The following is a 21,801-nucleotide window of genomic DNA, read 5'->3' on the forward strand; positions in this document are numbered from 1 at the left end:
GGCCCTCTTCTAGGGCATTTAGTTGCATCTCCATGTTGGTTATTAGTAACATAAATGTTGTCAAGAGAAACAGAACATAGGCAAGTCTGTGGAGTTGAGCTTATTGACAGAAATGTATGTGGAGTCATCAATGCAGAACATCAGTCTGTATTCAAGTTTGTAAAATACAGATTTCTGAATACAGAGTGCCATGATTCCCTGCTGTTTCCAGAATCTGGTTCTGCGATTGGAGTTGGTTGTTAGATAAATTCTTGTTTAGATATCCAGGACCTGAGAAAAATAATACCCTTCCAAGGACAATGCTTGAGGTAACCATATTCTGATTGCAACCTCAGATCAGCAGCCATTCACAGGATAATGTGTGTTCCAGAAGAAGAAGAATTATGAGAACTGAAATATTTCTTTTGGGGATTGTGATGTTTTTTTGTAGCTTTCAAGCGCAGTTTTGGATATTACGAAAGTACTCCATGCCATATTGCCATATAATGTAGGAACAGGGGAAAAAAGGATAGCAGTTTTGACTACTGTTTTTTGAAGGATATTAGTTTTGACTACTTCGTTTTATAAAGTGTAGCAATATTGGTGCTGTTTTATCTCCCTGTCTTGAATCCAGATGCTGCGGTTATTGTGAGGGTAAACCCCAACAAAAGTTTTCTCATCAAGGTAAACATATATTTGATGGGCAAGACTAAATTGCTTTAGATATATATACCATCAAAGTCAAAAAAAATAAAAAATAGAGATGACATCAAAGTCATTTCAGTGTGCAATTAATCCTGCGATGCAAGAGAAGTATATTTATATCCTTCAATTTCTATACACTAAACCCCGGTTAAACTCATCGGTTCCTTCTACGTTGCCAGCTTGGCACTGCGTGATGTTGTAAACTTGTTGCAAGGTGTTCAGAAAATGGCTCGCAGTTGCTGTAAAAATTGCAAAACTCGGTCGTCTCTGCAGAAATGCTTGGCTTGATCTACCGTGCAGGTTAATTGTGCAGCCTGCACCGCCATTGCTGCTGCTTCGGCTTCGGCTCCGGCTGTGCTCCCCCGGCTGTGCCGGCAAGAGAATAGACACGAAGATGCCCGCAGGATATGCCCCAAAAGATATGTACCTGTGAGAGTGACTGCAAGGGCGTACCTGAATATACCCGGACATATACCAAATCCACCATGCTTTCTTCCTCGGCATCAACGAAGCCACAAATTTCATCCTGGATAAACAAAAGAGCCGGGACCAAACATTCTCCAGTGATGAGCTGGAGTTGGTCTCAATCATGGGACTGTTAGTTAAAATGCGGCAAAAATAAGCAGCTAGCACGGCATATTCTCCCAGATATCCGCCATTCCTATCCGACTGCACCAAGGAGATGGAATCAAGTGAGCTCCTTGGTTTCACCCTCGTCGACGGAGACATGTCCTTCACGTAAGCGAGATCGTGGATCGCCAGCGATGGCAGCACTATAAATAGCCCTGCATGAGCCATGGCCGAGTAGACAGACACTGCAAGAAAGAAAGAAAATATTCAGCTGCCAGCTGAGCTGAGCTGAGCTGAAGTGAAGTACTAGGTAGTGAGGGAGTAGCTGCATAATCATTCATTGTCAGCATGATGGCGACTGAGAACTACGACCCGTGTTACCCCGACCAGCCGGTGGTGCACCGGTACCTGCCCGTGTGGGCCAGGCTGCCGGCGTTCGCTGACAAGCCGGCCTTCATCTGGGCCGACGACCATGGCGCCACGACGGCTATCTCCTACACTGCGCTCACGTACTCCCAGCTGGACGCCGCGGTGGAGCGAATGGCGTCCAGGCTCCTTGGCAAGCTCCGGCGCGGCGACACCGTGCTGGTGCTCGCCTCGCCGGGGCTCCGGCTCGTGAAGCTCCTCTTCGCTTGCCAGCGGGCCGGGCTCACGGCGGTGCCTGTCGTGCCGCCTGACCTGAGCAGGCCTGGCCCGGCCCAGGCGCACCTCATGCGCGCCGTGTCACAGACAAAGCCCGGCGCCGCCGTCGCCGATAAGCTCTTCGTCGACGCCATCGCGAGGTCGGACGGCCGGCTCGCTGCCACTCTCAGCGGCCTCCGCTGGCTGCCCGTCGACGAGCTGGAGCGATGCGACGATGATCATGCTAGCAGTGACAATAAGCCACCGTCCATGGTGATGGGCTGTGGGCCGGGCGACGCGTATCTGGTCCAGTACACCTCTGGAGCTACCGGCCCCCCGAAACCTGTGGTGGTGGCTGCCGGATCCGCGGCCCACAACGTGCGGGCCGCGAGGCGGGCCTACGACCTTGGGCCGAACAGCATGGTGGTCTCATGGCTCCCGCAGTACCATGACTGCGGGCTCATGTTCCTCCTTCTCACCGTCGTCTCGGGCGCCACCTGCGTGCTGGCCTCCCCCGACGCCTTCCTCCGCCGCCCGCGCCTCTGGCTCGAGCTCGTCACCGAGTTTAGCGCGACATGCACACCCGTGCCGTCGTTCGCGCTGCCGCTCGTGCTCAAGCGCGGTGGGCCAGGGCGGCGTCCGGTGCAGCTCGGCAGCCTGAGGAACCTGATCCTGATCAATGAGCCGATCTACAAGGCTAGTGTTGATGAATTCGTCATGGCGTTTAGTGTCGCTGCTGGGCTGCGTGCGGACTCCATCTCGCCGTCGTACGGCCTCGCCGAGAATTGCACATTCGTGTCCACCGCGTGGAAGGCAGATACGACCGGCGTCCTCCCGTCGTACAAGAAGCTGCTGCCATCGGCGAGGCTGTCGTCGGTCGTAGCCCGCGAGGCACCGGAGATTGAGATCGTGGTGGTGGATGAGGAGTCTGGCGAGCCGGCAAGGGACGGCATGGAGGGGGAGGTGTGGGTGTCCTCGCCGAGCAATGGCTCCGGATACCTGGCCCACCCGTCGGCGACCCGCGAGGCGTTCTGCGCGAGGTTGCCAGGACGGGCCGGCCGGTGCTTCCTGCGGACAGGTGACCGAGGCGTGGTGGTCGCCGTGAACGGGCCAAATCGGTACCTGTACATCGTCGGTCGGTGCGCCGACCTTGTTCTCGTCGACGGCGGGGCGCGCCGAGTGCATGCGCACTACATCGAGACGACGACATTCGACATCGCAACGGACCAGCTGAGAGGCGGCTGTATTGCCGCGTTCGCGATGCCAGAGCCAGCATCACCACTATACGTGGTCGTTGTCGTGGCGGAGCTGCAGAAGGGAAGGGGTGCCGCCGCCGATCATCGGCGTCTCTGCGACGGCATAAGGTGGGCAGTGTGGGAAGGGGAAAGCGTCAAGGTTGGGCGGGTGGTGCTAGTCCAGAGCGGTTCGGTGCCGAGGACGACGTCGGGGAAGGTGAGACGTGGGGCAGCGAGGGAGAAGCTAGCTGCCAAGAAGTTTCCGGTGGTCTTCGAGGCACGGTACGACCGCGATGGTGATCGTGAGGTGTCGGTACATCGGGTTGGAGATGAAGGAGAGATAGAGGAGAGGTGTGCGGGGGAGCAAGGGGTGTCCGCCATGGCCACGGCATTGGGGAGTGCGAGTCCTCGTCCTCGCCTACAATCGTTTCTCTGAGGTTATGTGGCATAATAGAGTGTAAAATATGTTACCGAAACTCATATGCAAATCATACTAAAAATCAGAGAGGCAGGAAAATGCCTGAACAACGTATATACGTAATATTGTTGTTCTCGACAACAACTAGAGTAAGGGGTGCCAAAACTCGATGGCACAAGTGCGAGTATAAAGGTAAGGTGTGTACGTCGGCCTTATAACGAAGGTCGCCGTAGACTTGGACAAGTTGACATGTCGATATTTTTTGAATAGGTTCGGTCGACCCTTCGGGTGCGACCTAGTCCTATGTTAGGAAAGGCTTCGAAGAAATCGTTAGCCAAATTGTTTCAGGTCGATCGAGACTCTCTGAATCACTTAGCGAGAGGTTGAAAGGGGCCGCCTCGTACTTGGGCCGAACGAGGCTTTCCAAGTAGCGAGGTCGAGGTACCCTTTAGGACTCTAACCCGATTCCCTCTCCTTCGGGCTTTGGCCGAACGAGCCTTCCCGAGATCCCGAAACTAGAGCTCCTCTCAAAGAGGCTCTCTAGCTCTCTCCCCTTGAGTTTATTCAAGTGAGAGTGAATGGTATATGGCCTCATGAGAGGTATTTGTAGCTTAAGGGTACATGACAAAAGATCATGACTAACCTTGGAGGAGAGAGAAAAGTGAGAGCAAAATGGTAAAAGTAGATTCTTGGTCTATAACTTTTGTGTGCATCAAGTGGGAAAAGAGGGGCTTGGTCCATGGTCCATCATGGACTAACGGTACTCTCCTCACACTTTTCTTGCCCACTACTCAAACTCATTTCTTCCTTTGACCATGGCATGAGAAGTTTGACTTGTTGACTAGTCTTGCTCGTTGCCACGTAGGATTGACCGCGTCACGTAGGCATCTTGACTCTTGTAGGAAAATGTTAACTTAGTCTCGCCACGTAGGATTTACGGTCCGGCTCATATAAAGTTTATTGTACTACAACACGTAATATTTGTCCATGACTATCACACGATAATGATCCTTTGGAGAAATCTCGTTTTGTGCGCGCATATACATTTCAACTTCAACTTGAGCTCTGCTAGGGCCTTCCAAATCTTGTAGGCGGAGAAGGAGGTGGGAATAGGTATCGGGCCTTATAAGCTAAGGCTGCGGAATAGGCTCTCGAGGTCGTCCAACGCCAAGAAAAGGCATCACGCTGCCGAGAGAGCTGGACGATCTGAATGCAATCCCGAAGCTCTACAAAATCCGCGAGCTGCAGCGGCGTCGAGATCTTCATGAGGGACCGCACCCCCAATACTGCTTAGAGAGCTCATGCAGCGTGCGCTACTTCTTGCTGGCGATGGCGAAGTGACGCGGCCAACGCTGGCCCAACGAAGATCGATCGGGCAACCAGGCATCGTGCCAGCAAAAGGCAGTGACGGATTTTGGTCGAGGCCCTGAAGATGGCTCTGTCAGCCACGTCGCAGGGTATGGGCAAGGCCACCCAAGGCCTTGACTGCTCGGCCCACAGGAACCAGACCGGCCCAAATCCAGAATCCCCAGCCCAGCAAGGGAGCGAGGCCTGCACAGTGTGCTCCAGTTGACCAGCGAGAGGCTCTTCTCTTGTATCCTCTGTATGTCATTTGCAAAAGAAAAGAAAAATGAAACATGTTTTGCAATACAATTAGAGTATCTTTTAATCTCAAGTATAACTTATCAGGTAATACTGTTTTTTCCTTTGGCGCGATGCATTTGTTTACTGGATTGCTTTAGATTTTCTTATTTGCGGAGGAGTCGGAGTTGGACGGCTAAGAAGGAAACGGGGGCCGGGCTGCGGGGCGCGGGCGGAGTGAGTGACGGCCCTGCCGGCTGCCGCTGTCGGTCGCTCCTCCGCCTCCGTCCATCTCGCCGCGTAGGAAAACAAACAAACAAAAGCGCCATTCCGTTCCCCCCAACAGGAAGAAGCACAGTCTGTGTTCCCCAAGAAGCAAGAGCCCACTCAGGAGGCACTCGCTAGCAGCTCCTCCCCGTCCCCCACCACCATTCGTCTCCAGTCCCGGCCCCCTACACTACAGAACCACAAAACGCCAACCACCATTAGCTACTAGCTCAGCTTAGCTGCACCTGCACTTTGCGAGCTCGAGCCCGAGCTTCGTCGTCTAGCTCTGCGTGGCCAGGTGGCATGCGGTGATGGAGTTCGGGGGGCAGGGGAACAACGGGGCGGCCGCGTCGGGGCACCGGGAGGAGGCGGTGAGGTACCACGAGTGCCTGCGCAACCACGCGGCGGCGCAGGGCGGCCACGTCCTCGACGGCTGCGGCGAGTTCATGCCCGCCGCCCTCAGCCTCACCTGCGCTGCCTGCGGCTGCCACCGCAGCTTCCACCGCAAGGAAGAAGACAACGCCCAACACCACCACCAGCTTCACCACCGCCTAATTCCCCCACCGCCGCAGCTGCTCATGCCGCCGCCGCCCATGCCGCACCCCTACCCGCCGTCGTTCCCGTACCACCACCACAGCCGCACCCCCAGCGGCGGCGGGACGACGACGACCGAGTCGTCGAGCGAGGACCCGGGCCCACCGCCATCGTCAGCGGCGGCGGCGCAGGCGAGCCCGGCGCAGGGGCGGCGGAAGCGGTTCCGGACGCGGTTCACGGCGGAGCAGAAGGAGCGGATGCAGGCGTTCGCGGAGCGTGTCGGGTGGCGGATGCAGCGGCAGGACGACGCCTTGGTGGACACCTTCTGCGCCCAGCTCGGCGTCCGGCGCCAGGTCTTCAAGGTCTGGATGCACAACAACAAGCAGCTCAGGATCAGGCAGCAGCTGCAGCAGGACCAGCAATCCCAACAGCCGCAGGATCAGCAGCAGCAGTAGCCATGGGAGCTCCACCTGTTCTGCTGCTGCTGCTTAATCGAACCCCATTCCTCACTCCTGAGTTCCTGACTCGTTCTACTTCCTAGCTCACCCATCTTCTGATTTGGTTCCTGATTTATTGATCGCTTCTAGTCTTTGGTTCCTTTTGTTTCTAGTTGAGTGTTCCATCAATTGGGATGATGATTCATGAGGGTCCATGCTTTGCTATTTTGGCTAACTTGCTCAAGATTAGATCTTTCATCTTCACTTACGATCATCCATGTCTTTGCTGACGATGATCCCTTCCTTCTAATGCACAATTTTCATGTGGTTGTAGCTTAAGAAAACCAACATAGACTAATGATCATTGATTAACGATGATGTGAAGGTAGGTATTGGGCGTCCATGCTGATAAAACTAGAGGACAATTAATGGGCTAGAAGTACGAACAACTTGGTTACTGGCTAGAATGCACTGGGGACATTCATGCTTGTCTATGTCTATGTTAGTTTGCTTTTATCACGTTCAACTAAACAAACTTACCTGATCGCCAATTCGCCGTCAATGGAGGAAGAGGAGTTTGAAGCCTTGAGCATGCCGGTCACATGGCTTATGATGTCCCCATCTATCTATTATCAACCTTGCAGAGAACACAAGGATTGCCCTTCTTCATGAATGAAACAGACACAGATAAGGATGTAGAAATAAATGCCCTCCCAAAATAGGGACATTGATCGTTGAGAAACTCGTTAGGTCACATGAATTTTGCATTTAGGATGAACCCAACCCAACAAAACTGTGATTTCGCTGTGTCTGTCTTTCAGGGCTACTTTATCAATTCGGATAATTTTGTTGGACTATTTTGGAACTGATTAAAACATCAGAAATATGTGGTATGTTCAATTTCTACCAGGTCTTGAGCTACCTACTGCATGCTGCTTAAAAATATTCTCTTCTTGTCGTTGAAAAAACTTCGAGAATATAGGCCAAACTGTACAGTTACAGTTACGACAGCACCATTGGCTTCAGGCATTATAGGTCCCCGTACCATTGTCAGAACTAAATAGCAACCGCCAACCAGTAACAACCTACCTACTCTACCCAAGTGAGTACGTAAATCCTAGTTGCAGCTTGTAAGAAGATTAGTTCCCTACAGGGGTACAGTAACTAGTTGGAGTAGTAGAAAGGAAGTCAAGTGTTAAGGAGGTGAGAGTTCATATTCTTTACTTTATTGTCAAATGTTTGAAGCAATAGGTCATGAACAATATTCAGATCTTTCATATGCACATGTTATAGTAGATAATGTCATGAAAAAAGTAGTATCATCATATCAACAAGTGAAAAATAGCAGATTTATTAAGGAAAAATGCAAAATCCCGATGCAGGCAAATGAGATGTTAATCCTATTCACAAGCTGGATTCGTCATTCGCCACATTTGGTAAGACTAGGCCTAAACTTGATTTTGGAGTAACCACAGTCACGGAGGAACTGACCTGCATTTGCACATGTGCCATTGACGCACGTACTTTGATCTGGACAGGTTTGTCCACGTTTATTATTAGAGCCTGCCAATGCACATGCCTGCTTCCTGTCAAAGCCACGCCTCTCGTTGAAAGCCATGGTTACTGAGAAGAAAAATTAAGCATGTGAGCACAGAACTTTATACGAGCGTCAGGTTATGACATGATGTTAACTTTACCTTCCCGGAAGTGTCAGCAACAGCACTGGCGACGAAGATGTTTCTTTGGCTGGCCACTCCACCCACTGACCTTGTTCTAATTGGTCTCTTTCATCAAACAATTATCCTTGATGTTTACTTTGGATGGGAGTCAACAGCTCGCATCAAGGTGCAACGTCCAGAACATTGTACTAGCTAGAGTCTGGCATAAGAAAATTGATTTATCCTTGATAGGCTTGGACTACCATTAATTCTCTGCAAGAAGATTTAGAGTGTTGCACAAACTCAACTCAGCTGAGATGCTCATTTATGATGAGTTCCATCCGTTGCCAAACTCAGTTCAGCTGAGATGCTCATTTAAGATGGACTTCTAGATGTCTGATGATTGTGCACTAGTGCAACAGTTGTTGAACCTTTTTAGCCCATCATGGTGGTACTGAATGATCAATCTTATCAGCTCTGATCGTCCTTGTCTTCATATGCGTTTCTGACAGGTGCTATTAATGATCCGAGAGACCGATCTATTCAAAGAATCAAGACAACTGCCGTACGTGGCAATATGTGGTCTGCGTGTCTAGTAAAGCAGGAAAAGCATCCACTGTTCACAGCGATCTTTTTCCAGCACTGTTTGCTGCCCTCCCTTCGCAGACAGACTCAACAGCGAGTTCAACAAAATGACAACGATAATGTGTATAGTCAGAACTTGATTCAGCTAATCCTTCTCCTGAACAGAAACATTGTACTACTGTGTACTAAGAACAGGTGCAACAACATGTTAAAGTTTCACATAAACCTGTGCAGATATTCCATTTGTTGCTCATCTATTCGGGGAAAAAGCTCGTGAAGATCGTTTCCACAGTAATTGTACTGTACTAGACTGTGGTTTAGGTAAGATATGAAGAATTTATCAGGACAAGATTTCCCCAGAAGTAACTAAAGAGCAAAATGCCAAAGATCGGCTGTCAGCTCATGTCATGCTAAGTTGGCATGCTAGACAAGATCAATAAATCCCTAATCACCAATCGTGTGGCTCCAAGTCCCCAAGCAAAGCAACGTGCATACATATACTAATCAAATCATGTCCCTTCAAACTGTTAAGCTTCAAGTATTTATACCAGCCGCAGATCCAATCCTTCCCCGATATATCTACTCCCGACTACTTTGCAATTGACAACACTAGACTAACCAATTTTTGCTTTATAAACACAAAATTTATGAGTAAAATATTCAATCTGTAACTGGATTATAGCGGTTTCTGGAAGGAGGTTAGAGATTAATTAAACAACACCCACCCATTCACACAGATCATGCATGCACGGAGAGCTGCGTAAGCAAGATATGAACCACCCAACAAAAGCTTTTAAACTGTCAATCAATAGACTAATGCAAGGTAGCACTCTAGTACTAGGAGGCTAGGACTCTAGGTGACAGCTTGAGTAATCTTCTAGCTAATCTTAGGTCAGTGTGGGCCATTCACTACCCTAATAAGCTTCCACAACTGGGAGCATGTCCGGAATGGAGAGGCTCACTCGTACTACAGTGTCAGACCCACGTGGTTCAACCTGAGCCAAAAGCAGCACCTTTGTTTAATTGCCACCAGTGGGTGTATCATACTCATACATACATGTACCTACAATAGTAATTAAGGTATGCATGCTACACAAACAGTACTTGCATTTGCATATATAGCACAGTAACATGCTTAATAAAAGTATCCGGTATGGTGCTGCAGACTGCAAGAGCAGGGAGTGATGGTTAAATTTTCTTGAACAGGAGTTTAGCGTAAGGCACATGTCAGAATGGAACATGGCTTATGGCAGGTCCGGGAAGATGTCTGTGTTCATGTGTATGCACCTTTCGACAGGTCGTGTCATGCCACGGAACATGGAAACAGCGTTACAGAAACCGGCCGGGGCCGGGGGCAGAAGAGGTCCATGTTGCCATGCATGACCACATTGTACCTTGTTTGGTTTTGAAGGGGTGAACAACCTTGAGAGCTGATCTACTACGAGAAACGCCCAGGACAGACACAAACACAGCTACTACGGTGTTAGTTGTGCACTGCTCAGTGATTCATAAAAGGCTCATATATCTGCACAATTCCGGATGATCATGTGGGATAAATTTTTACACTTATAAAGATCTTAGTTGGTGGTCGCGAGTTCACTCCAACAAAACTATCATTAATGGCTACGAAATTATCTAATTGCCACTCATTCTAATCAAATCATGATCTTTTGACTATGCTTGATTGGTTTTCATGACTTTCAAGATAATTGTTTTAAAAATAGTATTTGAAAAAATTCTTATTTATCATAAAATTTTAAAAATATGAGTGACACGTGTTTAAACAACTCATGTATAATATAAATTCTTAATTTCGTAACAGAGCACGGGCATTTAGCTAGTGTGAGATAAATGTCTGAAATCAATTGGATTTGATCATGACGGGAGACATCCAAGCATAAGAACTACCCACGATCGATGACTACGATCCACACGACATGCTCGACGAAATTAACCAACCCTAGCTAATTAACCGCAGATAAAAACGTCGAACGCGAGGATCGAGTTTAGTACGTCTACCAAAAATGAATCAAACGGTGGCTAGCTAAGCTATTCCTTGGTTACAGAGAGATCGATTCGACACGGCATGGACAACGAACTCACCTGGTTAGCCGAGGAGGCGGCGGCCGCGGCGGCGGCTTTGAGTTCGATCGATTCGCTTCGTCCGGACTACCCGCGAGCTAGCGCCGGAGAAGCACCACCATGGCCGGCGGCCGTGCCTGGCCCTGCACCCGATCCGAACGAATCAGGTAGATCGGTCCGCCGGAAAACGGGGATCGGCGAGGTTGCGGCCGGTGGCGCGAAATCCCGCCATGGAATCCGGCGGCGAGCTGGATCGTAGGCGGCGATCGAGAGGGGGGAAAGAGGCCGGGGAATATTTGGCGCGCGAGAACCGAGAAGAGCCCACTCGGTGTTGCCGGGCTTGGACCTTTTGGGCTTCGGTATATATGTCTCTGTGGGCTGCAGATGGGCCTCGCCTACAACGTCCTCTCGCCTACTTATCGTTGTAAGTTCTAACCGTATTCGAGGCCCACGAACATCCGCGGAATCCGTGTGAAATACTATCGCTCAAAAAAAAGTGTGAAATACTAGTGCTAGAGTGGTTTCTCAAAAAAAAAAAATACTAGTGCTAGAGTGAGTTCTCAAAAAAAGAAAAAGAAAACTAGTGCTAGAGTGCTCGGAAAAAAAAACTAGTGCTAAAGTGCTAAAAAAACACTAGTGCTAGTAGATTCAGGACGCCCTAAAAAACTTTTTTTTTTTGAGAAACCTTTTTTTTATTTTTTTCCTAAAAAAAACTATTGAATCAGGTAGTATTGCCATTTGAAGCTTTGCAAAACAGCATTCAATTGGAATTGGGTGGCTGTGGCAATTTAACAGGAAATTGCGTTCTTGGGTGACGCACCTAGTTAGGGTAATTGACCTTTCAAAATTGCCCGCGGGGGGCTAATTCTGTAGCTCATTGCCTCTTTCCCTCTAGGGAGGTGATTGCTGTCACACGGACCCCGGCCCTTCATTTCTCTTGCTTCTACTCGTTAAGGATGTAAACTGTTTTCAATTAATAAAGGTTATCCTAAGTTTTTTTTTTAAGTTGTAAATATATTTGTTGTCGATGAACACCGCGCACTCATGGAATATTCATGTAGAAGCGCTGATCACTCATTCATCAGTTCGCATGAGCGTTAGCATACAAATTACTCGGTCGGAATATTGTACTATGTACGTACAAGGTGTGTAAAATATGTGTTATTGACAGTCAATTAATTGAACACTAGCAAAAAGCCCCGTGCGTTGCTACGGAAGAACAAATGTGACGTACCGCGCCCACCCCTGGACAGTGGTGGCATATTCGTAATTTTGGCAAAGTGACGTACCGCAGCGACGCCCGTACCATCACCACCGTTTCGAATTTAATATAATGGTATAGATATCCATTTCTCTTGATTAATATTTCTCGGTCATACAATCTTTCTAGGAGAGGGTTTTTACTGTCGATTATAACGAACAAACCATTGCCCGAATTACATAATTATTACTATCTCTGCTTCAAACTATCAGATGTTTTGGTAGGCTATTTTGACCTACCAAATGTGTCTTATATGTTCAAACAGAGGATGCATATATATGAATGGAAGCTTCTTGCCGCTTGCATGCTTGCCTCTTAGTGTTGACAAGCTACTCCAGAGGGACAATAATTAAAAGGCTAAATGTTTGTACGTTTAATTAATTTCTTGCTTGATATACATACAGACACACATGCATACATGCATGGCACAGTTGCATAAGAGATATACATATTGTAGAGCCCATATGTAATATTTACGAGGTACCACTACCACGAACGTACATACACTTGCAAAGGTAATTTAGAGACCACTAGCGATAAATTAGTACTATTATTAACATGCATGCATCTGGTCGGTCGGTCGACTCTTTCTTCCAGCTAGACCTTGCACGCGAACGTTGACATGGAAACCATATACTGTATATGCATGCACACGCACATATCATATCATATGATATCTCCCATGCAGCATGCACATGCATGCACGCTAGCTTCGTCTCGATCGATCGGTCTCCATATACACCATCTAGATCCTCAACTGCCTCAGCCTGCACATATATACATTCCAATTAATTAATTACATGTATTACCAGCTCATTGAATTAATTCGATCTAGAAAAATCTACATGTAAAGCTAGCTAGTGAACAGTGAATTATTAATACATCGATCGATGCACACAATCATATACTTTTTTCGTCCCGAATGAACTGACGTGTATTTGTATAAGAGTATGTCATGTTTGTATGTACCTGTCAGCCTCGAAGCCGGCCAGGGGCGCCTGGCGTCGCACTCCTCCTCCGGTGGCAGCGGCGGCGGCGTTGTTGGGTGGTCTGTAGGGTGGGAAGGGCACCTTGCCGGCCTCGATGTCGCCGACATCCTCCACCAGCAGCTCGTAGTATCGCCTGACCTCGTCGGCGGACACCCCGCCGCCGACAGCGCGGGCGACCTTGTGCCAGCGGTCCGGTGTGTCCCGGTCGTGCACCGCCAGCGCCTGCTCGAACTGCTTGTTCCGCCTCTCCGTCCACCCCGCCGCCATTGCTGCGCCTGTGACCTGAGCTCCTGGAAGCTGGAATCCGTGAGCTTGCTGACAGCTGGATATGTGCTAGTGTGAGATGAGAAGAAGGGTGTGAGAAGGCCGGGTGCTACTTATAGGCAGCCGGCCGGAATGCTAGCTAGCTAGCTATTCGAGGAGGAGGATTAAAAGAGAAGAGAACAATTTGCAACTATGCATGGGTGGATCGATCGAGGTCAAAACGGAGGGAGCAAGGAAACAAACAACATTTTTGGTGTTTCCCGCAAAAGAAGAGAGGGGGAAAAGGAACAAACATTTCTGTCCCCAGAAAGTGGCTTGGGGATCTCATCTAGTAGCTAGCTAGCTTTCTATCTCTTCCGCTGGGTAGCGTGTACGTACACACTCTCCTTTCGAAGTCAAAGAGTCAAATCAGTGAAATGTAAATGTGTATGCAATTATATATCCACAAACGTACACACACGGATGCTCCTTTCATCTAAAATACAAACAAACTTGCACAATGTATCATCTCATGGTGGCTGAGGGCTAGAGGAAAAACACACACACACACACATAAATATCGACAGGGGGAGAGCCACGAGAGGTGGCGGCCGCTTACCCGTCGTCCAAGTCGTCACTGTTGAGGTCAACCGCCGGTGGCGTCGCCTTTTATGTTGACTGACCGAGGGCGTGAGGGGAAATGAATTCAAGATGGAGTCAAGGGGGGATGGGTCAAACCGGTCAGTCAACATGACGCTAACATGGCATGCCGACGCAGCAAGTGGAAGGGCAAAACCGTGACATGTGTGCACGGAAACCGTTGTCATTGGAGATGCTCTTAGTACCCAATATATTATATATGTTTCAGTCATTGCTCAGTTGTTATCGTCTGTTTATCAATGTATCATTCATAGAAGAGAACATTTTGTATCTGAAGAAATCTCCAAATTAATTAATTATTTCCTTACAAGAACAAGTTACTCACTTATTTATAGAACATTCAATCGCTATCTCCAAATAGCTAGTTACGGAGATTAGATTCCATTGCTAGAAAGGGGGTGCGTGGTAGCCATAGGACCGAGGGGCAAGCGCATATATCTTGCTTTCTGGAAGATAGAATAATATCGAGCAATCTATATATCTCCAACCTTTGATAGCAAATTCTTGACCAGATGTTTTCTTTTTGCAAACTACTATAAAAAGCAGAAACACTTTCTGGTATCCAGTGAAAGGAAAATCCCTTTGTGTGGGCCGATCGATTCTAAATAGGCCCTCCTTTTATAGGCGATTCAATAACGTTAACTCATTAATTTAGCCGTCCGTTGGATTCTAAATTGAATAAATAGGTAGGGAAAATGAAATGATGATAAAGAACTATAGATGATCTCTGTTTTGAGCGCATAAGTGGTTTATCAATTAATGCAAATAAGCTTATTTCATATTGGGTATGTATGCTTTATCTATAATTTGACACCATTATGTATGTGTGAACAGATTAACATTCTGTTAAACTTTGGGCAAGTAGAATTGAATCGACGGTCATATGCTTTTATCTATTATGGTTAATTCGGTTATATATATCCCGCAGCCTCTGCATCGATTTATGATGTTATTTCTGTTAGTGTCCGTTAAACTGAACTTTGCTACCATTTCCTTCATGCAAAGCTCTCCGCGTCATCTGAAATGAAGATATTTTCGGAACTGAAGCAAAATTTTAGCTTATACTATATGGAGTATATAAGTGATTCTTCCCACTTCCTGGATCGAAAGCCTCGATCCCTGGAGCAAATGGAGCCATGAGATCGATGATGTGTGGGAGATTCGAATTCTCCTTATCTCGTTTTTCCTTCTTTACAAGGAGATTCTCCTGCAAGTTGATAACGTGAATCTTAGTAATTTGCAGCCTATAATATACCGGCCAGGGCGGTCCATCGATGTATGCCGGTAAAACTGAATTCTCGATCGTTGCATATGTATGTACACTCATAAATATGGAGCAATCTATCCAAGCGTATTATGGAGTATCATATTGGTATTACATGCATTAATTAGTTGCAGATAATTAAACATCAGCAGATTACATGAAACAAGAGTACGTACATCAACTTCACGCCCTAGCTAGTTCTTCAAGCTGTAGCCCTGACCGATCAATCAACAGTTTATATAGGCCTGTAAAGAGTACTCCCTCCGATCCATATTAATTAATTGTCTCAAATTTGTCTAAATATGGATGTATGTATGCCTAAAAAACGTTTAGAGACATGTAATATTTCGTCAATTAATATTGATCGGAGGGATATTAAGTCGCTGTGAATTGCTCATGCAATCAGATTCAGAGCCGAGCTATAGCCAGCCTGATGATCATAATAAAGATTATCATTCTCTGACCACATGTATATCAGGATTAGATCTCATGTGTCACCCGCAAAAAAAAATTAGATCTCATGTGTGACTGCACACGCCGCCGGCCGGCCGGCAAAGGCCAAAGCCAGCCACATGCACGCACGCATGCACGCACGTACTACGTGCATGCACATCGATCCATCCGTCGACTTACATGCCCATGCCGTCTAGCAGCTTCGTAGCGCGCGCTGGCCGGTCCGCCGACTTCTAGCTAGCAAGCTGCATGCTGCCCATGCATGCATGATATTAGGTGCATGCATGCATGCACGAGCTGAGCGTGCTGTTATTTGGTTTTGTTGCTTGCTGTCCTCGACCTGGAGGCTTAATTGGACGCATGCGAGTACGTACGTGCTCCACGAAATTCGTGACCAAATTAGTGTCGGTGGCTCTGGCTTGCCAGGCTTGGCCCCTAGCTAGCTTGGATCACTTTGTCGCCATCTGTGATCGATCCTAGGGCATTGGGAGAGAAAGGAGTTGAATGATGCGTACGTTGCCCTATGGGCCCTAGGAATAAGCAAATCAAAATCATCACCCAACTTGGGCCTAGCTCCTCTTCTCCTCCAGCTCCAGGCCGGGTGCCAGATTCTGACATACAAAACCCGCAGGATTAGCGCGCAAATAAGAACGGAACATATGCAAAACCCATAGGATTAGCAGATATATTCCGGATTCGGCATGCAGCAGCAGCAGCTAGCTAGCTGCAAATTAAATACTCCCTCCGTCCCATACCAAGTGTCTCAAATTTATCTAAGTATGAATGTATCTACGTTTAAAAAAGTCTAGATACCTATAATATTTCGACACGACAGAGGGAGTAACAAATGGAATCGCTGTCGTTTCCTTATCAGCACGTCGACCCAGCAATCGATCAGAGCCCAGCCCGGGACAACAGTATTAATTCCATTATCGTCCGTGCCGATCGAATCGGTGATCAACAGTTCCACGTATATATAGCTAGGCTAGCTAGGTATGCCCTGTTCCGTTATTCAGTTTGTTCAATTCCATGATCTCTAAATATAGCTCTGTTGGGCAAGATCGAGTATTCGACCTGCCAAAAGTTGCAGGGATCCGGCCACTCTGCCTGCCGCTAGCTGCATGCTTGCATGATCGATGCAACTTGCACCTATATACAACTTTAAACAGGATCAAGTTGCCGGTCAAAGGGCTCCTGAATTATTGCAGGGGAATCTGCTCATGAAACTGTTAACTGAATTGGCCGTTGCGCTGCCCATCACCACCGAACGAAAATTATACAGCTTAATTAGCACACGGCTTTTTCTTGGAAGGAAAATACAGTAGCACATACCAGCATTCTTGAGCATCTCCTGCCCGCTTGCCTGCCTGCCTGCCGTGGCATGCAGATCTTTCGTGCTGGTGGTGGCTACGGGGATAAGTAAAAGGAAGATATCGCGTCTTTTGGAGATACCAGATGATGAAAACAACCGGCTGGCCATGGGATCTATCTATCTATATATCTATATATATCGCCGTATCAGGGAACAGTTATCTCTTCGTACAGTAACACCAATTCTGTTCCACAATTGCAGGCATGCATGTTTGGTTGATGCCAGGTTAATTGGGTTAGGCAGCAGAGGAACAGCGTAGAGATGGAGCTCCATGTAGCCGGATGACGTGTGTGCACGGTAATGGCACCCCATACTTTTGTGTGGTGTGTATATATGCAGATCACCAGGCAATAATTTTTTTTTTAGCTGGGCGCTAAAATGTTTGGCAAGTGGTAGTATGACTTTACGAGTCATATTTTGCAGGACGTAAACCAGTGACAAATTTTACGAGCGTGGGCCCAGCCCAGTTCAGACGGCCGCAACGGGCTTTATTGGGCCGGACCACCCTCATATTGGGCCCAGCATTATTTATTTTTCCCGAGCCCTCTCCCCTTCTCCAAAGTCCAAACCTCTTCCCGGTCTCCCCCAAATCTTCCACCCGCGCGGCGCCGATGGAATCCGACGGCGAGGAGGAGGCGGCAGCGGCGGCGGCGGCGACTCCGGGGGCCGGGGCAGCGCCGCCGGCGGGGCGGCTGAAGGGATGCCCGGAGCTATCGGTGGACGGCGACATGCGGGAGATGGCGAAGACGGCCGCCTGGAGCGTCAGCTCCTGCAAGCCCGGCAACGGCGTCGCCTCCCTCCGCGACGACAGCCTCGACACCTACTGGCAGTCAGCGCCCCACCCAGACCTCGAATTTCTTTTCCCCAATCTTAGCCGTAATTGCAAGCTGAGTGATTGGTGATTTGGGTTTGGTTAGGTCGGACGGCGCGCAGCCGCACCTGGTGAACATCCAGTTCCAGAAGAAGGTGCAGCTGCAGGTAAGCTGGAGGAGTTCGCCAAGTTGCTGCTGCTTGTTCGATTCGCGTCAATGGCGGTTGATTTTTGTTTTCTGAATTTGTTGCGCCGCAGCTTGTGGTGCTATACGTGGATTTCAAGCTCGACGAGAGCTACACGCCGAGCAAGATCTCTATTCGGGCTGGAGATGGGTTCCACAATCTCAAGGTAACTTTCTCTTCGCCCTTAACAAATGGTCTCGAGAATGTTGGGTTTTACAATGTTCGATTGTCTGATCCAACATAGCAATCTGAGTGAAAGCACACATGTATGTATGAATTCTAAGTTATGATCTGTGTTGAATGGTGAGAAGATTTAGCAAAGGCTGCTGGTCTCGGGTCACATTGGATGTATGACAAATTTAGTTTCAAAATCCCGAGGGTTAAATGGTTTGTGTTCTGGTTTCCAAACCTGAGGGCTGGTACACATTCTGATGTGTCATGGGATTGATCATGTGGCATTTTCTCTCAAGAAACTTGGTCTGTTCTGCTATGCTTCTGCATCACGTGAAGTCGTCCACTGAACACTGATCTGATCCTTGAAAATTCAAGATAGTGAATCATAATATTTTCTCATGTTTCCAGGAAATTAAAACTGTCAACCTGTTGAAGCCAGTTGGATGGGTTCATATATCACTATCTGGAGCTGATCCCCGGTATGCATTTGCAATTTAAACATATAGTCCTAGGATTTTTCTTTTCCTTCTTGCATTGAATTTCTGAAGGTAGCTCACATTACCGTTTGATCACATGCTATGCAGTTATGTTATATAATTTCCATAATAATACATTCCATTTAGATATGTTGGATGACTCGGAAAAAAAATCAGTACAGTGCATCTGCAGACTACTGCTTGTATATTTTCATTTTTACTAGGTTACTAATGCAAACTATTTTTGCTAGTAACTAAATCTTACTTGGACCCTGAGAAACCTATCAAAGTTTAATGTATGTCGACTCTGCAGCCTACTCATTTCAGTCTAATAGAATCACATTGGTTTTCCTCTCTTTGACTTATAGTTTGCCCACATGTACTCTAGAAATGATGAAAATGTTGATGTAATGAAATACATGAGTGTTTCAATCTTTTCATCGCTTAAAACATGGGAGTTGATACTGTTTGAATAATCAGACTATCTGGACCTACTGCTTAATTCTCTTTCTTGGTGTATTTGTGCAGAGAAACATTCATTCATACATTTATGCTCCAAATTGCGGTGTTGGCCAATCACTTGAATGGGAGGGATACTCATATCCGACAGATCAAGATATATGGACCACGACCGTAAGTCGAACATTGCACAAGCAGCCACTCAACCATTTATTAGCAATTTAGCATTTAGTAATACTAGAATATAGTCTATCATTTGTATTGTTTGCTTGTGTAAAAGGAAAGGCTAAAATCCAAGCACTGTCAAAACATCGGAGAACAAAAGAAAAATCAGACATGAACGATCTAGCATTGGTACCATGATTCCTTGCTTACTAGAGTAGTCAGAGACCATATACAACAACATTTTGAACGATAACCATGATTGAGCTGTGAGTTCAAAGAGTGCCTACCCTTGAGGTCGAACAATAACATTGTCATGGTCACCTTCAAGTTTTAACTCTGAACCTGTTGGTGTGTCCTGAAAAATTCCATCTTCATCCATGTGCTGTTTCTTGTGTTTCAGGAACCCTGTTCCCCACCAGCCTTTCCACTTCACTTCCAGGGAATGCATCATGTACTCCACTGTCAGGTGACAATCGATGAACCTAGTCGCCTGGAATCCTCCACATCTGAGTTAGTTCCGTTGAGGTGCGGATAACCTTGATTGCGGCCTCCATGCTTCATTCTTCCATGACGAAGCTGAACAGCCAGAGGAGATCAACACCGGGGTTAAGTCACCTGTCGAATCGAAGCATCAGGTCTTTTTTAACATCTAGAGTACGGAGTACTCTATGTAAGCGGCGTTGTGCTTCATCTGGCTGTACCAGTTAAATCTTTTGCACGCATGTAACCAAACATTATACCTGCCATTTTCCATCTGCCCTTGACTTTTCTCATCCTAAGTTGGGCCACGCTTGGACTTTCCAAAACATTGCCAAAGTAGCTCGATCTGTGAAGCGAGGTGTTAAAAGCTGGCAACGGCTCATCAAGCCATAATGCATTGAGAGCTTGATCTGTGAAGGGAGGTGTTATTGCCCTGAAAATGAATCAAGCAATCTATACTTCCTTCACCACACGTTTTCGTAGTCTTCACCACACGTTTTCGTAGTCTGTCAAACGCACACCCTGGTTTCGTACACTCGCGGCGCCCCTGGCTCAGTCCAGCAGGCCGACTCGAACAGGAGTTGTGGAGAGTACGGAAACGCTATCACGGAAGCCGACTCATCCACCCATTGCTTTCGTCATCAACGCATTCAACAAACTGGTGGGGGGATAGTGGGGTGGGATGAGGAGTGAGATGGGCAGGTGACTCAACCGGCAGAGGGATACAACGCAGAGCGTCGGCGGTGGGAGAGGGCGCCGCGCGCCGGTGAGGGGAGGAGGGAGAGGGCCCCGCCTGTCAACTGGAGGAGGGGACGTGCCGACGCTGCGGAGGCGAGGCGATTCCGGCGGAGTGCTGCTTGGGGAGGGCCGAGCGCCGATGCAAGCAGCGAGGCAACGCTTATAGCTGCTTCCGGCTGAGGGCTGCTAGGGAGGGCGAGGCGATGGAGACACGGGATGCTTCTGGCAGAGCAATTCAACCTTCGCACGGGGGAGAAGGAAGAACGGCGGAGGACAGGGTTACGTGCGGGAGTAGATGATGGGGCTGTTGGGCTAGGGTTTTAATGTTGTTCGGCTGGGCCGAAATTGTGACAACTTAATCCTACTCATATATGTTTGCTCCAATTCATGAATATGACAAATAAAGCCCACATGTCTAGACCGGGTACGCGGGTACGGGACTTTCATTAACAGACCTGGACCCGCCAGACTTGTCGGGTCCAACAATTTACCATTTGTAGACCCTTTGGGTATTTTTTTACCAAACCCGTATGTTAATCGAGTCAAGACCCATCGGGTTTGCGGTTCTCGGATACCCATTGCCCTCCCTACAGGTGAGAAGACTCAATGCAGTGCTGTTATTTTATTTTAAGTTTATTTTTGGGTTTTTCATTGAATGAACGGTGTTGTGTTATAGCATTTACAAAAACAACTACTCCCTCCGTTCAACAAAGGATGTCTCAATTTTGACTAATTAGAATGAACTTTTCATAACTAGACATGCTAGCATAATCTGAATATATCTATTGTTCTTTGTTTGATTAACATCAAAAGTTATATATATGAGGCGTGGCCCGATGTGCGTTAAATATGACATTTACACCTCATTCTTCTCAACCATCATCGGAATTTGGCAGCATGGACCAACTTGCAAAGTGGTAGTGACGGCCATCGCGTGCCTGTCAGGTTAAGAAGGAGCATCACGTTTTGGAGTCCCGCACCAAACAAACAAGTTAAAAAAAAGGTGACAAAGATTAGAGATGCACGAAATGGGGGGCTCAAAGGGTGGAAAATGGCGGCGCCGGCAGCACCAAAGTGGAACAACGATGAGAGTACCCTGCTCACCCATCGTCAGCGTTCGGCGGCGTGATGCCTGCGGCCACCTTTCAAACTGGTCGTGAAGACCATCGTGCGCCTAGGTCGTGGCAGCGCACAGACATTCTGCTAGTACCTAATCAAGTGCGTGACATTTAGAGAGGAGTGTAATTTTAAATTGGTTGCCTCTTGACGTGGATAAAGCCAACATGACTGGATCGACTCTGTGGCCATGCTCACATATAAGATACATCTCCTAAAGCCTAAGAGTTATTCGAGCTCTGGGAGCTCCACGTCTGCGCAGCTGCGGTTTTGCTCGATCTTG

At 47.8% G+C, this 21,801-nt stretch overlaps 4 protein-coding genes and 1 long non-coding RNA gene across 6 annotated transcripts; 3 read left to right on the forward strand and 2 right to left on the reverse strand.

Annotated features, from left to right (window-relative positions):
• Positions 1-1,511: 1,511 nt before the first annotated feature.
• LOC100828376 (long-chain-fatty-acid--AMP ligase FadD26) lies at positions 1,512-3,651 on the forward strand. The gene has a single exon (XM_003565785.2). It carries the CDS (start codon positions 1,603-1,605, stop codon positions 3,544-3,546), a length of 1,944 nt encoding a protein of 647 aa, XP_003565833.2. The 5' UTR covers positions 1,512-1,602; the 3' UTR covers positions 3,547-3,651.
• Positions 3,652-4,484: 833 nt separating this feature from the next.
• Positions 4,485-11,160, reverse strand: LOC112270826. Of its 2 annotated transcripts, XR_002963319.1 has the most exons (4): positions 8,045-10,982; positions 7,839-7,970; positions 6,888-7,011; positions 4,485-5,129 (listed from the first exon to the last, which is right to left on the reverse strand). It is a non-coding gene; the product is annotated as an uncharacterized LOC112270826 (long non-coding RNA). The 2 variants fall into 2 exon arrangements; XR_002963318.1 differs by having other exon boundaries at positions 6,888-7,970; positions 8,045-11,160.
• Positions 5,138-6,621, forward strand: LOC100828679 (zinc-finger homeodomain protein 6). Its single transcript, XM_003565786.4, has one exon. The coding sequence runs from the start codon at positions 5,688-5,690 to the stop codon at positions 6,363-6,365; it is 678 nt and encodes a 225-aa protein (XP_003565834.1). The 5' UTR covers positions 5,138-5,687; the 3' UTR covers positions 6,366-6,621.
• Positions 11,161-12,282: 1,122 nt separating the features above from the next.
• LOC100828980 (protein RADIALIS-like 3) lies at positions 12,283-13,410 on the reverse strand. Its single transcript, XM_010232670.3, has 2 exons — positions 12,903-13,410; positions 12,283-12,700 (listed from the first exon to the last, which is right to left on the reverse strand). Exons 1-2 carry the CDS (start codon positions 13,187-13,189, stop codon positions 12,679-12,681), a joined length of 309 nt encoding a protein of 102 aa, XP_010230972.1. The 5' UTR covers positions 13,190-13,410; the 3' UTR covers positions 12,283-12,678.
• Positions 13,411-17,180: 3,770 nt separating this feature from the next.
• On the forward strand, positions 17,181-19,990 carry LOC100823875 (anaphase-promoting complex subunit 10). The gene is made up of 7 exons (XM_003567768.4): positions 17,181-17,211; positions 17,338-17,743; positions 17,832-17,892; positions 17,984-18,076; positions 18,493-18,563; positions 19,089-19,193; positions 19,585-19,990. The coding sequence occupies exons 1-7, from the start codon at positions 17,196-17,198 to the stop codon at positions 19,652-19,654; spliced, it is 822 nt and encodes a 273-aa protein (XP_003567816.2). The 5' UTR covers positions 17,181-17,195; the 3' UTR covers positions 19,655-19,990.
• The last annotated feature ends 1,811 nt before the right edge of the window (positions 19,991-21,801 follow it).

This window comes from Brachypodium distachyon, chromosome 2, assembly GCF_000005505.3.
Source record: "Brachypodium distachyon strain Bd21 chromosome 2, Brachypodium_distachyon_v3.0, whole genome shotgun sequence".
Classification (NCBI taxonomy): Eukaryota; Viridiplantae; Streptophyta; class Magnoliopsida; order Poales; family Poaceae; genus Brachypodium; species Brachypodium distachyon.

Bases quoted from the DNA above. Each gene is read 5' to 3' on its own strand.
- LOC100828679 (XM_003565786.4), top strand. From the start codon at position 5,688: ATGGAGTTCGGGGGGCAGGGGAACAACGGGGCGGCCGCGTCGGGGCAC.
- LOC100828980 (XM_010232670.3), bottom strand. From the start codon at position 13,189: ATGGCGGCGGGGTGGACGGAGAGGCGGAACAAGCAGTTCGAGCAGGCG. The intron at 12,701-12,902 runs GTACATACAAAC...ATATATGTGCAG, and splicing joins GCCGGCTTCGAGGCTGACAG to GCTGAGGCAGTTGAGGATCT.
- LOC100828376 (XM_003565785.2), top strand. From the start codon at position 1,603: ATGATGGCGACTGAGAACTACGACCCGTGTTACCCCGACCAGCCGGTG.
- LOC100823875 (XM_003567768.4), top strand. The intron at 17,893-17,983 runs GTAAGCTGGAGG...GTTGCGCCGCAG, and splicing joins AGAAGAAGGTGCAGCTGCAG to CTTGTGGTGCTATACGTGGA. The intron at 19,194-19,584 runs GTAAGTCGAACA...CTTGTGTTTCAG, and splicing joins AAGATATATGGACCACGACC to GAACCCTGTTCCCCACCAGC.